At 49.9% G+C, this 16,503-nt stretch overlaps 1 protein-coding gene across 1 annotated transcript; it reads right to left on the reverse strand.

Moving 5' to 3' along the window:
• Positions 1-514: 514 nt before the first annotated feature.
• TRPV6 (transient receptor potential cation channel subfamily V member 6) lies at positions 515-14,781 on the reverse strand (the record flags this gene model as incomplete). The annotated part of the gene is made up of 15 exons (XM_081286505.1): positions 14,639-14,781; positions 6,971-7,068; positions 6,702-6,824; positions 6,201-6,338; positions 5,795-5,893; positions 5,494-5,666; positions 4,876-5,022; positions 4,582-4,794; positions 4,176-4,262; positions 4,001-4,077; positions 3,600-3,765; positions 3,037-3,103; positions 2,365-2,633; positions 1,178-1,284; positions 515-806 (listed from the first exon to the last, which is right to left on the reverse strand). Exons 1-15 carry the CDS (start codon positions 14,764-14,766, stop codon positions 515-517), a joined length of 2,184 nt encoding a protein of 727 aa, XP_081142631.1. The 5' UTR covers positions 14,767-14,781.
• Positions 14,782-16,503: the final 1,722 nt, after the last annotated feature.

The raw sequence follows: 16,503 nt of genomic DNA on the forward strand, positions 1-16,503 counted from the left end.
GGGCGGAGTGGAGGAGGGGGCGGGCAGACACCATGCAGACAGGCAGAAGCCCATGGGACAGGGAGCAGGAAATGACTTTATTGGAAGGTGGTGAGACTCAGCCCAGCTTTTTACTCCTAGAGAGGTACCTGTCTCCCTCTCCCAGGCACCTTTCCATAAACCCAACGCTTCCCCCTTCAACTGTCTGGAGCACCCTGGAAAGGGCTCTCTCCCTTCCTACTTATTACACAGGGGTGGAGACAGGTGCCTGAGAAGGCAAACCTGTCCTTAAAGTGCTCTGACGTGCAGTGGGACTTCCATGAGAGAAAGAGGAAGGCGTAAGACGAGGCGAGGACCGTAGCCTCAGCTTCTCTTTGCCCAGCTCCAGGCATCCTGGAGGCCTGGAGCAGTAATTTCCCCATGTGCTTAGGGTTCATGGTATGCCCCTTTCCCCCTTGGACCTGGGAGATGAGACCCCTAGGCTCTTGTTGGTGTTGCTTTGTTTTGTTTCCATGCTCACAGTGGGGGTGAGCGCTCAGATCTGGTATTCCCAGCCCTCCCCGTCCTCCAGGCCCTGGTTGATCATCCCCCGCAGGTCCCTCCGCAGGGTCCCTTGTCGGAGCCTTTCCCAGTTGATGCTGCTACGGGAGGTGCTTCGAGACACTGAGGGTGTAGGAAAGGACAGGTGGGGGCCCAAGGGACGGGACCGCTCTGGTTTTCCCCCTGAGTCTTTGTCCAAGCCCTCAGAGCAGAGGACTTCCTGCGGCTGGAAGGCCTGTGCGTAGCGACGGATTCGCTGCCGGTTGAGATCCTGCCTGTCTTCCACTCTGTGGAGTGCAGGAGCAGGACGTGAGGGGGAGCAGGAGCCGAAGAAGAGAGGCAAGACCAATGCCTCTCTCCTATCCACCTGCTTCCCAGCCCCACCACTATTGGCCTTTACCCTCTGCAACTGTCATGGGCATGGGACACCTGGCCCTCAGCAGCCCGGGCCCAGGAAATAGCAGGCTCTGGTCCACCAGCTCTTAGGATGCTCCTGTTGGGGCCACTTTCTCAGTAGTCATGATCCAGTCAGTGGATATGGGGCCTAGGGGACACCCCAGGTCTCCATGGGGCCCTTGGGAGCCGGAGGTTGTCTGAGCAAAGGGGTCCCCTGCAAAAGTGGTTGCTCAGGGGACGCCTACCCAGCACCATGACTTACCGCAGGAACCAGCGGTCCCCCAGCCCGTACTCGCTCCCGCAGATCCCGGAGCGAGGCCACAGGCAGCGAGGCAATTTCCGCTCCAGCATCACCGTGGTGGCTACCACCTGCATGTGAGGACAAAGGGGAGAGTCAGAAAGGAGCCCAGGTACAGACCAGGCAATGTAGATTGAGAAGAATGGGGGAGGAAGGGCAGGCCCAGCAGAGACGAGTTTTACAACAGCCAGGAAACTCAGCTCATGGCTTCCCAGAAGGGAGAGCCACATCCCTGATCTGGAATGGTGGTTTGAACTCTGTTGAGTCTCTTCTGAGGAAGAGTTTGATGGGACTTGAGCCCCACACATCTTCATCCAATAATGTGACGTTCATGGCAAAGCCAGGCAGAGTATAGCTGGGATGTGGAGATTCTCCTTAGAAGGAGAGATCTTTTCCAAGGAGGATAGGGAGATGAGGGAAGCAAACAGAAAGGAGTCTTCAGGGCCTCAGAATAACCTGACCCCACATAATGGCCATTTATAGACGTAAATACCTACTTGCAAATCTAGTATCAGTACATTTTCAAGGAGAAAATATTTCCCGGAGCAAATCTCATTTAGTCAGCTTAGGTTTCACTGTTTTCATAGTTAAATGCCTTCTAGTGTTTGGAATTTCCATTTTTATTTTGCTGAAATTATCTTTGTTGATCTCAATTCTCTTCTAAGTATATTTATAAATGGGGATTTGATTCATCTAATTGTCTTATGCCCATCTTCATCATATGGCTGAAGATAGGTTCTGCTAGGATAGGAATTTTTATGGCATTATTTTTAACACTTCCATTTTTTCTGGGTCAGATTTTGCAGACTTAAATATTGTCAAGAAAACTTGAAACTTCCATTCTCACTTGGAAGCAAAATTGACTGAATGTAGTTTTGGCCACTGTCAGCTTTGATTCCTGTTGAGTATTCTAGAAGAGATTTAAGGTTTTCAGTGTTGGGAAAACAATGAGGAATTCTTTCCAGAGAGTCCAGTATTTCTCTATTGTATTGCTAATCCAATTCTTCTGCACACTTGGCATTGTTTTGCTTACTGTGCAATAATTATCCAACACACATAGGGCCAGAATACCTGCTTCTACCTGAGCATAGGCATTTCTTGGGCAGGAAGAGGATGACTTACAAGAACCTACCCAGCCACTGGGAGCTCACCTGAGCCCTCCAGAGCTCATCCCTCTCGTGAGCCACTCGCCAGTGAGTGTCGCCCATCATGGCGATGAGGAGGTTGAGCATGAGCAGTGTGGCGATGATGGCAAAGGCAGCGTAGGTGATGCTGTACATGAAGGGCAGATCCACGTCATAGTTGGCAGGACCATCAATGATGGTGAGGAACAGCTCGAAGGTGCTGAACAGTGCCATGGGGTAATCATAGAAATGGCCCAGCTCGTCGGGATCCTCTGTCTGGAAGATGATATAGAAGGCTGCTCCACCCAAGGGGGTGAGAGTTACCATGGCAACTGTATCATGACCAGCCCACGGCCAGCTCATTGCTGAACATTGCCTTCCTATTCCCTGCATCGCCTTCCTATTCCCTGCATCTCCAGGATCACCATCTCAGCCCACAACTCTCCTTTTTTCCAGGTTATTTTGTTCCACATTTTCTACAAGATTCAGCCTCCTGATCCCAAGAGCCATTCTCCCGAGACTCCCAATTTTCCCTTACCTCTGAGGGATATGGCATCCTCAGACATTGCACGGCCTCCTTTGACTTTTGCCTTCCCCCCTCCTTCCTTCCCTCCCTCAAGTTTAGCCAGAGGCATTCCATACCCTGTAGGTCTCCCCAACCCCTTCCTCCATGGCCCCCATTTTGGATAGGCAATTTACCTGAAGCAAAGCCCAGGATGACCACAGCCATCAGCCAGCAGAACCGCATCAGGTCACCAAAAATCATCTAAAAGGGGATGAGACAAAGAGAACATCACACATTCTCTTAGCAGTTGCTCCATCCAGAGCTAGCAGGTCTAGCACCAGTTATTCTAACAGCTCCATGCCCCAAGATACAGGTCAGCACACCATAGCCTGCAGGTCAAATCTACCTGGCCTGTTGTGGCTTTTGAATGGTTTTAATATTGGATGGATGAATGGTTTCAACATTTTTTTTAATATTTATTTTTTTTAGTTTTTTTTCGGCGGACACAACATCTTTGTTGGTATGTGGTGCTGAGGATCGAACCCGGGCCGCACGCATGCCAGGCGAGCGCGCTACCGCTTGAGCCACATCCCCAGCCCAGTTTCAACATTTTTAAAGGATTGTTTTTTAAAAGTAAAGAAGAATATGCAACAAATACCATGTATGGTTTACAAAACCTGAAATATTGAGTATTTGGCCCTCTACAAAAGCTTGGTTCTGGGACCTCTCTCTAGGAAGCATGGGGGAAAGCACTGACCTTCTGGATCATGATGGTGAAAGGGCCCAGCATCTGGAATCCTCGGGCAAAATACATGACATTGCACCAGCCCAGCACCAGGGCAAAGGACATGGGTACCACCTCCCCATCTGCATTGGTGAGCCGCATCACCATGGTCACCAGCACCATGAACGCATAGGTGACGCTAGGAGGAGAGCAGTAAGGGAGGTGATGAGTAGAGGGCTGGGATTATACAAGCCACCAGGCAGCAAGGGTGTAACTGGGACAGTCCCCACACATTCAGACTCAGCCTGTGCACACATAGGGACACACATCACTGGAGAAGGATCTCTGGAGTTAAGATTAGAAAGTCAGGAATCCAGGGAAGGAAACTGGAGCCCTAAGAGGAAAGGGATGGGAGTGAGAGATCAGAGACTCACATGATGACATGGAATGGTCCGCCAAGGATGGTCTGTCCGAAGAAGCGAGTGACACCAAACCTGAAGATATCTGGTATCTGAAGAGAAGTTGGGGAGACACAAAGGCACTTGAAGACCTGCATTAGGCTGGATCCCTGGGACAACAGCTTCACTGTGGATTCCATCCACACCTCACCTCTACCAGCAGGATGATCACAGCGCCAATGACAGTCACCAGTTCCCCCACCAACCGGAGGTCATCTTTGGGGGTCACATAGGCCTCCTGAGGGGAGAAAAAGATGCTCAGAGCATCCAGGGCTCTCATGCATCTGCTCTATCTTTCCTGGAGCCTACAGCCACAAGCCTAGACCTTTCTAACCCCTTAGGTCTGGTTAGTCTCAGGCTGCTCCTAGAGTGTGTGTGTGTGTGTGTGTGTGTGTGTGTGTGTGTGTGTTTCTATGTGTGTGTGCTTTGACTCTGGACCCATATATCAGACATGTGAGGGGAGAAATGTGGATTTGAGAACAGGGCAGTGGGACCAAACTGAGAAAGAGCAGAGAGCAACATCCTGCCCTGTTAGTCCTCCACTCCTGGGGGATCACCTGGAAGAGCTTCTGCTGGAGGAGGGTGTTGTCCCGGGGGTTGGTGCGGTTAGTGGTCCTGGGCTTGAGGGGGCGGTAGACACAGCACATGGTAAAGCAGATGATGTATAGTAGGTAGATGGCACCCAGCACGCAGAAGTAGGGCCGCCCATACCTCTTCCACTTGAGGCTCACCAGCTCCTTCACTGGAGTCTGGTCTAGGATATGGCGAGCCTGCAGCAGAAAGAGTAGAACAGGTGACTCTGAGACCCTGGCACATCCTGCCAGCCACCTCTGCTGGAGAGACCCCCATACCTCCCGCTTCTTGGTGGTGACAATAAGTTCTAGCAGGGATTGCTCATCCCCTGAAGAGTCAATCTCTGTGAGGTCGTAGAGGGTGGAGGTCAGGGGCCCATATGTCCACTGGATGTGCTTCCTCTTTTGCATCAGGTGCTGGAACATCTGAGGGAAGGTGGAGAGCATCAGGAGCTGCAGGTAGAGGGGATGCCATAAAGGGTGGAGCAGAAGCACATCCAGGAGGAGAGCAGCCCTGGAGAGGGCAGTGGCCCTTAATTTAAGAGGCAGCATCAGCCATGTTCACTCTGACGTCATATTCATCTTCCTTCCCCATGACTCTCTCCAGAGCTCAGGAAGGAAGATGAGAGAAGGGAAGGGCTGCTGCTTTGGGTAGGACACATGGCCCTGGGCATTACAGACACCAAGCCTGGATCTAGATTAAATCCCCAATACTCAGGTCAGAGAAAGTGGGCAGGAAATGGAACAGGAACAAGAAAGATAAAAATCAGGAGGAAAACCTGAGCTGGGAAAGGAACCCAGGCATCAGGAATGTGCATTAACATCTGTTTCCTCCCAGGGCAGCAAAGTAGGATGTGGGTCACTAGAGAGGCACCTTAGGGCTGGGGAGCCTCTCACCACAGTGTTGCCCTCTACTCCAGCCAGCTTGAAGGGGGTGAGGCCCTGGTGATTGGGCACGAGCTCCAGGGGCTGCAGGTGGTCCCCTCCATCATAGGACAGCAGCAGGTTGTACATCTGGCAGGCAAAGGTTTTGTTGGGCTGCAGGATGAGGATGTGCAGCACTGTGTTTCCTGGGGAGGACACGGGCTGGCATGTGGACACAGGTCTAAAGGCCCCCATGGTCCCATTCCCCCCCCCCCCCGGTCCTCCCTCATACCCCTAGCCACATCCCAGCACCCCCTCCCATCTCAGCTCTTACCCAGAGAGTCCTGGGCCCGAATGTCAGCTCCATGCTCAATGAGCAGCCGCACAATCTCCTCGCTGCCCACGCAGGCAGCAAAGGACAAAGGGTGCTCCCCTGGGGACACAGAGAGATCCATGGCAGGAGACCACAGGGTCACGAGCTGAGGGGGCAGTTTCTCCCAGGTGACTGCCTGCTTGCTCCTCCCACATCTCAGCTCAGGGCATGGGGCACTTGTCCAGCAGAACCAGAGGAAGGACACTGAAGAGGGTCCTGGGAATTGGCCTCTGGCCTTAAGTCCTGTAAGGGCTGCCCTTCTGCTTCCCCACAGATGGAGCTGAGGGCAAGGCCCTGTTTAGTCTAGCTCCTTGTCCTAGACCTGGCTCTCCACCTCCCCTTCCTCCCAGCCTGGCCCTGCCCTCACCATAGTAGATGAGGTTGTGGGGACTGTGTTGGAAGGCGGTGCCTGTGGCTCTGGCAGAGACGCTGGCCCCATGGGAAAGCAGGGCGCGCACCAGGTTCACGTTCTGGTTCATGACAGCGATGTGCAGGGCAGTCTGACCTGGCCCAGAGAGAGCCATCAGTCACAAAGTGCCCCCAGTACCCTGAAGAGACCTCACTAGCAAACCCATGGTCTCCTTCCTAAGGGCAGACTGGGATGGAGGACTGGAATCGCTTGGGTGTTCAGGGTTCCCAGGAGACCAAGCTGACCCCCATCTCTTCCTCTTGGCCTCTGGGTTTCAGAAGCCAGGTGTTCTAGGAATGTGAGGAAGTCAAGGAAGAAAGGAGAATTCCCGGGAAGGGAATAAAGAGAAGGGATGCTCATATGCTCCCTCTGGTTTCCCCAAATGATCCCTTACAGAGATAGCTGGAAATATCTCAGTGCACTCCATCTTTTACCCTGGCTGAACCCACGGGCCCTCACCTTCATACAGCTCAGATGTCATGGGCTCAAAGACCAGGTCTGGGGCAGCCTCCATCAGCACCATGGCGGCCTCCAGGTTGTCGTAGAGGGCTGCTATGTGCAGCGCGGTTTCCCCCATGGCTCCTGGCATTTGTAAAGAAAAGAGTCACCTGGATTCTATGGAGCAGAGGAGTGGGGACAGTACAGACTGAAGGTCCTGGGCTCTCCTGGGAAGTCCTGTGTCTGGGGCTGACCCAGTAGATGGATGGGTGCTGGGCTCTGATCCTTACCTCTCTGGTGCACCTCACAGGCCTCATACTTGAGCAGCTTGCTCAGAACCTGGACATCATTTTCTTTGGCTGCTAGAAGGAGAGGAGACTCCCAGATCCTACCAGGGAATGGGAGAAGAGAAGTAGTGACAGTGAGCATGCTCAGTGGTGGATCAAGTGGTGAGGCTTTGTCCTTCAGAACCTGTATCTGGGCTGCGATGGACCCCAAGGCCCTTGACCCAGGCAGGTGGGACCATGGCAGAGCAAAGGTCACCTAGTCTTTCTTCACCTGGCCAGTCAGTGGGAGTGTCATGACTGGCTGGCCATACCGGACCAGAATGTACAGTGCGTGTTAGTGTTATCTTGCATATCAGGGGAGGGGGGAGGAGTTGTACTCAGTATGCATTCACCTCCTGACCTGTTTACCTCTGGAGTGGTCCTGGGTTAGCCTCCTGGCTGCCCTGAGATTGCCTTCAGGATAAGCCTTGTTTTGCATGGACTAGGGGTACAAGAAGTTCCTCCCTCATGTTTGTGGAGGAAGTCAACATGCAGAGGCTAACCAGTGTTTTCCTGTTGTGGTGCTCTGCCTATTTGACCTTCTCAGAAATTCCTTTTATTCTAGCTTTTTCCTCCTCCTGAGGGTAACATCTTTGGGGTTCAGTCCAAAAGTGAGAGCTGCTTGTTTGTAAAGGCCTGACACACACACACACACACACACACACACACTCTCTCTCTCTCTCTCTCTCTCTCTCTCTCTTCCTGTCTCTCTTCTTTCTTCTCACATGTTATTTTTATGCCATTTCTTCTTAAAGAAATCATTAGCATCTTATGAGCACTGATAAGAAATATGAACTCTCAGGCCCACCCTTGGACCTGGAAAACCAGGGTCTGTAATTTAAGAAAATTCCAACTGCTTCTTGTGCATATTAAAATTTTGAGGAGCATCACTCAAGTCAGTAGCTATTTGAGTATGCTCCGTGCATGCAAATTACCAAAGGTGATGGATCCAGGCATGCTCAGGAAACTCCACTTTCAAACAGCACACACTAGAGCTTAGCACTTGTACAAATATAAACTATGACCAGCAATGATAGATGCAGAGAAGCTGGAAAATCTAATTAGTAGGGTTCATTCATTGAATGCCATGCAGGTTTGAATGTCCCCATTCTTTCCTTTTGTTCTTTTTGGGCTTCCCTGATTTTGGATTCATAGGATCTTTTTCAAAATTTTGTATTGTCTTGTCCTTAGTCTTTCCTTTTTTATTATCTGCTTTTCACTTGCTTTAGGGGACAATTATCTTCTATGACTCTCCAGATTTCTCTAGTGTTATTCTGACAATGAACTAAAAATCTCATCAAATCACAACTTTTTCCAACTAAGACATATGGATTACTTCTATTCAATTTTCTCCCTCAGCCTTGAGCCATTTGGTCTTTCTATAGGAGTGAATGAAATAATCCTATTTATTTATATGTGGCAAATTACATGATATACCAAAACAAACAAACAGAAAACATCAACAGGAGTTCATATTCCGAAGTGCCAGCAGTGTAATTACAAGAAACCTACTGTGAAACTGGGGTTGGGAGGGTAATCCAGAAGAGGAGAAATGACTCGGACATCTCCCCAGCCATAGCTCCTTCCTCCCCTCCAGGCCACATGGGCAGCCACCAGGCTGGTCACTCCAACATCCAAGTTCCATCTCCGTTCATTCCTTTCCTTTTTGTTCCTGCTAACCTTCATTAAGTCATATCCTCATTCTCTAGCCCAAGATTAGCAAAATATTCTCCTAACTAGTGCCCCTGCACCCTACATATCCCTAATCCCTTCTTCCAGAGGCTGCCAAGACAACCTTTCTAAATGCCACCTGCAATCACATATTCGGATGGGTCCCTCAGAGCCCAAGGAGAAGGAACACAGAGGTCCTTTACGGTCTTTGTACAACCATTTTTCCATTTGCTGCTCCTCCCACTCACTCCTTCCACCCTGCATTTTGGTCTCACCACACACGTCTCAGCTCCGCAGAGCACATGGATTTCCCTATGCCTGCGCCCACAGGGCTCCCTGCTCCTAGAATTGACTGCGGGGCCCTGAATTGTTTGTTCATTGTCTATTCTGCACTGCGCTGCTGGGGGAAAAGCTGAGAATGCAGTGGGCGCTCACCAGAGCTAGCTGTGCAATGGATGAATCCCTAGCAGGGCCAAAAAGGTGGCCTGATTTTACTGCCCCTCCTTATTTTCTCTAGTAGCCATCCCCTGAGCCAGCCTTAAGCAAACATATATCTAAACGAAAAACAGTATGCTTGGCATGCAAAAACAGCTGCAGAAAAGCTTCCGACACCTCCTTCCCCATCACCACCACCCCTCCGGCCATTTGCCCAAACTCCTCTTCTGTAGATATTCAGAACCTGCACTAGAACGGGGCACATTCACATATACACACCCTTCCCAGCATATTCTTTACTCTCTCCTTTGGCTTTACTTTTATTCCGGCATCTCATTCTTTGGGTTGTAATTAGCATCTGTCTATTCCTAGACCCAAGGAAAGGGCCCTATTCATCTCTGAAGCCTGCAGACGTCCCCCTTCAAGCCTCCAATCCCTATATCTTCCTTTTCTTGCTTCTGTAGATATTCTAGTGGGACTGGAGAGAACCTAGGTTTGCCAGATTTGTAAAGTAAAAATACAAAATGCTCAGTTAATTTTTAATTTTACATCCATAACTGTTTTTTTAAATATATATCCCATGCAATATTTGTGATACTCTAACACTAATAATTTACTCTTTGTTAATCTGAGATTCACCTTGAACTGGGTATCCTGGATTTTATCTGATAACCTAACCAGAGCACATTCTGGGTGAAGAAACAACTGATAATCCAACCCAGCAAAGTTTTTTTTGAAAATCGCCTCTTCTGGTTGCAAACTCCAGAATCCAACAAAAAGTTGGGTAGGCGTGCGAATGGGTTCCATGGTATCAGGGAGAGACGTTACTTGTAATAATAAAATGGGGCCACCAGGGGACAGCAGAGAAAGCCCAAGTTCTGGTTCTTTGTAGTGCGGAGGCAGACCCCCAAATCTCTGAGGATCCTCAGGCTCCATAAGGAATGTACAAAGAGCATCAAAGATGCTTGTAGATTCTCCAATGGCAGCCCATCAGAGGAGTTTAGATCACTACTGAGGGACAGGGGTGTGCTCCTGGCAGAGGGAAGGGATGCTACTAAACATCCCGTACAGGATGGCACCCACCAGAGAGCTACCCTGCCCCAAATGTTAATCATGCCAAGGTGGAGAAACCCTGACTTCCAGGTACAAGTGTCCATGATCCATTAAAAAAATAAAAAAGGATTCTTCACATGAAAGAGAATTAGAAATTTGCCACACATACAAAATGTTGTCTTAACAGATCATTAAATACTCAACTAAGGAGGAAACAAAAAGAGGAAGCCATTTAAGCTCCCACTGGTTAAGTAGCAAAAAGAATTATAGAGCAAATCTGAAATTATCACACTAGGAAAGGTGTTTTCAGGTCCTAGAACTTTTTGTTTTACCGTTCAATTAATTATGAAATTGAAGTCTACACTCAATATCGATTGTAGAACCTACCTATGGGGTTCCTGGCACAAAACCAGGTCCTTTTTTTTTTTTTTTTTTTTTTTTTGCTGAGAAGACAAGTCAATGCTTTTCCACTCAGGCCACCTCTAGGCCACCAAGTGAGGATCTTTGACTTCCCTCCTCTCTGCCCCTGGACCCCACACTCCTCTCTTGGTTCTCATGTACTTATATATCTGTGTGTTCCCTGTACACAAGTCAAGTTTTGTTTTTAGTGCTGGGGAAAACAGCAGAATACAGACAGTCTTGAGGAAAAGCTCAAATCAGAAGATTAAGATTAGAAAGTCCCCAGAAATTGAGTCTAATCTGTTCATGTGAGAGAGTCCCAGAGCTCTGATGTGATTTGTCCAACCAAGCCAGAGGCAGAGCTGGGATGAGTGCCCCATTAGCCATTTCTCCATCCCTGTTCTTAATGCTAATAAGGGTTGGAAGAAGGCTCAGAGACCACAGAGGGGACCATGTGGAGACCCATCAATCCCATAGGTTTCTCCCCAAACACCCTCTCAGATGAAGGGGCCTTCATGATGGAGATGGGAATGATACGCAGTATGGTTGGACACACCTTCTGGTAGATTCTGTCCTGTTCTGCTAGGAGGAAGTCCACAGCCTCTCTGATGCTTGCGATCTTGAGGAGTTGCCCTATATTGCTATGTATTTTTTTTTAATCACAATAATCCCACTTGTTAAACACACCATTCAGTTTCCAAAGCAATATATCTCTTTTGCTCATTATCACCCTTTAGCATGATGGGGGTAATTCTCCCATTTTTCAAAAAAGTAAACTGAGGCAGCATGGCCAATCATTGCCAGAAGATTACACAGGGTTAAAAGGCAGAAAGCTTGGCCAAGAACATAGCCCCAGGCTCTTACCACTAAATTATGTGGTTCTTCAAGTTTTATGGCTCCTCCTGGTTTTTCTTGGGAGGTGGGGGGTAAGCCTGGGGCGGTGACCACGGAGGAAGAAGAGAGCAGTCATGTGTGGGAAGCAATATTCACTGAGCACTTGTGGGTCCTCCCTCCAGCTGAGGCTCCTGGCAATGAGATGAGGAAGCCAAAATCTGCAGAAAGTGGCTCTTTAGAGACTTGGAGCCTGGCCATCTTTTTAACTACCACGATACCTTCATGTAAGTAGATGGGTGTACATGCAAGTCCATGAGTGTGTGTTTGCTGAGGCAGGAGTGAGTGGAGCATGGGGCGTGTCAGAGCTTAGTGTTCTCAGACACTTCAGTTCACCTATATTCATCCATGTACCTACATAACTGTAGAAAACTACAGAGAACCTTCCAGTATACCTGCCTTTGCTCCTGGAGAGAAGGTGCCAGCATGGGAGGGACTAGAGTCATTTGGGGCAGCCTCTGACTGCTCTCAGCTGAAATCAGATATGGCAGCTTCCTCCTCTGTGCTCCCTTTGCACTGGTCTGTCCCCTTCTGGTGACCTTCACCAAGCTCATCTTTAACCACATCCAGTCATCCCTCCAGTCTGGGAAGGGGATCGCACCAGGACTTTCACAGATATGGAAATGCACAGATGCTCAGGTCCTTTATATACAGTGGTGTGGTGTTTGCATATAATTTACACCCATCTCTAGATGGCTTGTGAGACCCAATTCAATGTGAACGCTGTGTAAATGGTTGTTCCCGTATTGTTTAGGAAATAACAACACGACCATCATGCGCTTAACCACATAGCACATGTCAGCAACAACAGAACTTTTTAAAAATTACTTCCTCTCCAAGGTTTGGTTGAATTTGCTGAAGCAAGGGCTGGGAATATAAGTTGGTGGGAGAACACTCATCTAGCGTGAGCAAGGCCCTGGGTTCCATCCTAGCACCACACACAAAAAAAGAAAAAGTGATTGAATCTGCAGGTGCACAGGGCCTAGTGTATATGCATTTGGGTACATTTTTCCCCTCAGGACGTGAGCCCTTGAGAGTAGGAATGTGTCCTATTCCTTTTCCAAAGCTAGTGAAGTGTCCTATGCTCAAATGTTGAATGCAATGAATATCAAGAAGTGAAAAAATTTGAGCCAGAGGGAGAGGTGATCTGGAAAAAATGGGAGAGAGTTGAGAACTCAACTTGGACCCCAACAACGTGGATTTAAGTAGGAGGCTGTCTGATGAAGACCCAAGCAAGAGACCTTCTCACTGGACCATCCATGGAACAGCACCTGACCCCACCCTGAAGTTCCCCTCCAAGTCCCCCTCAGCACGCATTCTGACTCACCTCTTCCTCCCTCATGGGCCCTGGGCCTGCCTCATTCCTACAGGGACGTGAGGTCCTACCTCCTCAGCTTGAATCTGAGATTACGTGAGACAAGGTAGGAGCTGGAAGCTATTCAATTCCAGGTTCTCAGTACATTGTTTTTTCCTATCTCTCCTCAGCTCAACCTTCACCTCTCCATATTGACCTTATTTGCATGGCCATCCCATGATTTTCCAATTACCAGTGTGTCCTCCTTTGTCTAGTTAACCACACAGACTAGGAAAGTCCCCTTCCAGAAAATTTCAGCTCCCTTTGGGAAGTGCCATCCAAAGAGGAGCATTATTATGGACACCTGGTGTTTAGAGGTAGAGGACAAGAAACAGAAATGGATGCAGAGGTCAGGGAATGGAGGAGAGTCCCCAGCTGATGGCAGAATGGGCCCACTAGTTGGTCTTAGGAAGAACTGGAGGCAGACAAGACTGGAAAGAACCTATGCTCAGCCTGGACCGGGATGCTCCAGTCCAAATCCCTTACCATGTCCTCCCGTCATAGCAGGACACAGGGAAGCTCACCTACCCAGGCCTCTCGGTGCTCTGTGCCTGGTGCCCCCAGCCCTAGGGTCCCAGGAGTGGGAAGAGGATGAGTAGAGCCAATGACGACCTATTCTCTAACAACAATGCCATTCTGTTGCCCCAAGACGTCATCAGCCAGACATGTGTCCCAGCCCCCACTCTCCCAGGCCTGGGGGAGAGAGGTGGGTGGCTGATGTGAGAGACAGGAAATCACAACTCAAAGAAGGGCACATCCCAGCCCAGAATTCTTGAGCAAAGCAGAGGAAACCCCCAGGCAGCTTTCCAGCCAGCCAAGGCAGACCCCTGCTTTCAGAGACTGAGAAAAACCCCAAGACACAAAACCTTCAGATTTTCTTCTATGAAGAGACATATTATCTGCCTCATTAGGGGCCCAGGGAAAAACCCCAAAGTTCTGAACTTCCTTCTAGCTGTCATCAACTTGGTGGGAAAATCCATTAGAAACTTGGGAGGGGAGATACAGCAGGATGGCTCCAAGATCCTACGGGTTTCTCTTCTCTCCTGCTCCCAACTCCAGCTCTGAGCTGGCATTGGGGGGTGAAGCGTAGGAGTCCAGGGAGTTGAGAGAGGTCTTCAGGACTGGAGGCAACAGTAAGACTCGCTTAGGACTCAAACACTAGAGCCTCTCAAATCCCCCAACCTGAATGAGAATGTGGGTGAGCCTGGTCCTCTGCACATCTGGTATTTTGGCCAGGTACCCATGCCCATCCCTGCCCCCTCCGGTGCCTGGAAGATAGCGCAGCCTTAGTCCAGGTCTGAGATCAATGCGGAGATGATAACTGTTTCACATTTTGTCCTATGTGTGATTACTAGTGATTACTAGTCCCCTTTCGGCTTTACTCATTCGGCCTTGCCCTCATTCCTACATGTATGCAGGTGTGCTGTGTGTTTCCGCCATAGAGATTGTTTTGGGGGCACAGAGAAGAGAATATATGAAGCTTGACCTGACCCGCTAGCACCTTTGAGGTGAGGGGGCCTGTGATGCCACAAGGCCCAGAGAAGTCCCTTTTCCATTAGGGAGGTACTCTCTAAAGGCTCTGGGATTGAATGAGATTGTGAAGATAATGGACACCTGCGCCCCTGTAGCCACTCCTCTGTGACCTGGCATCCAGACAGGGAGCCCCACAGGCCAAGACTCTAGAGACAAGGTGCGCCCAGGGAGCCGGTTCAGGCCGTGGAGCACCATCTGTGCAGCCCGGGGGGCGGGGGCAAGTAAAGACAGGGGTGAAGGGGGCTGACGGGGGTACAAGCCTGGGGCTGGGAAGAGGAGTAGACAGTGAGACTTACCTCTTCTGCTGCAGCAGGTTTTGCTCATCTCGGCTTTGAGCCGAGGACTCCTGTCTGTGGAACCATCTGCAGAACTTGTTCCATAGGCACAGAATTAACCCCTTCTCCTTGGGCAGAGACAACCCCATGGAGTGCAGAAACTGCTCTTTGGGGGGCTGAGGCCAGACCCCAACTGGGCTCGGCCTTGGGGCCACATCAGCAACCCCAAGAGCCGGCCTGCCCTCTCCCTGTAGAGGTCCCGTCTCCTACTTCTCCTTCAAGGCCTTGGGAAGCTCCCTGTGGCCGCCTAGCTGTCTGCAGAGGGCTCCGAGTTTGTTACTCTTGGCAGAGCTGAGATTCTGCTGGTCTGGTCTGCCTGGAGCTCCTGCTGGGAGTGAGCTGGAGGGACACTCCCTCTCTCCTCCCAAATTACCTGAGATTTAAAGAGACAGGCCCCGCAGTCCTGCCTACCTGGGGGCCTTGCGTCAGTTCCTCTCTTTCTCCACCCTGGGACTCTCTCCCTGCCCCCAGGCCAGTCACTGCAGGGGAGGCCTTCAAAGAGATTAGAGAGCTCTCCCCTGGACTTTGGGACACCCAGTGACCTGTCTTGGGAAGGCCTGGACAGGTCAGCCTCACCTAAGAGGAGGAGGAGGACCAGATCCATTCCCAGGATCAAGGGGCTGCAGGAAGGAGCACCCTTCCTTATAGCGCCTTTTCTGTCAGTCCCCTTCCCCTCCTTTTCTGGGCCTCCTTGACTCCTTTTTCTGGAGATTTAGGTTTTCTTGAGCTTTCTGGTTAAACCTCTTGCAGGGCCTAGGATAGGTATCAAAATAGCAAAGATTCTTGGTTCTTACCAACTTCAGGTTAACAAGCTGACTCTGTGAAGGGCCAGATAGTATAGGATTTCCCAGTTTGGCACAGTCTCTGATGCACATTCGTCTTTGTTTTGTGTTTTTTGGGGTGTGGGTTTTTGTTCTGTTTTGATTCCACCTTTAAAGATGTAAAATTCACCCATGGCTCATTAGCCAGGGCCCAAAACCTAACTGTGGGCAGATTGGGCTCTGAAGTGCTGGAGACCCCTCCCCAACACCACATACATTCAATGGACGTGGTGCCAGATAAAATACAGTATGCTTGGCAAGCTAGAATTTCAGATAATCAGCAAAGAAAAAAAAAATTAAAAATGCTCCAGATTTTATCAAGTATTTTATCCCGCAACCTTCTGGTAGAGGCCACATTTATTCACCACTACGGGTGCTGGGCCCTTTAATTGAGTGTTCCCACAGAAACTTACAACAAACCTGTGAGGCAGGTATTATTGTCCCCATTTTCCCACAGAGAAAACTGAAGCTCAAAGTGATGAAATAAGCCGTCCAAGGTCACAGAGTGGCAGAGGCGAGGTCCAAATCCACCTGGATTCTGAAGCCCACCTCCCTTCTGCTGCGTCCCACACTCCACCCTAACTAGCAGAGAAGTGAGAGACTCCCCACCACATGTAGGGATGCGGTTGCAGAGACCCCCGCCCCCGCCACATTGATCCTGCCACAGAGAGCCTCAGCAGAAGCCATCAGGAGCTACTGGGAGCCACCAAGGAGACCCTCTGGTTTATCTTCACTGTCAGAGAGAAGCAGAGGCCTTGCTGCCAGCCAAGAGCCTGCCGGCCTGAGGCAGGTATCTGGGTGTTTAAAGTCACAGGCATGGGGTCTCCCTCTAACTTTGTAATATTTTGTTTCTGTCTCAGATACAGCTAGTGGGAAGTTGTAACCACGGCAGTATGTGTGTATGTGAGATGCCTATAAGGTATGCGTGCACATGTGTGTTGCCTCTGTATGTGTGTGTGTGTGTGTGTGTGTGCATGTGTGGTGTGTGGTATGTATGTGCTGTGT

This window comes from Spermophilus citellus, assembly GCF_964194105.1.
Source record: "Spermophilus citellus genome assembly, chromosome: 3".
In the NCBI taxonomy this organism is placed as follows: domain Eukaryota; kingdom Metazoa; phylum Chordata; class Mammalia; order Rodentia; family Sciuridae; genus Spermophilus; species Spermophilus citellus.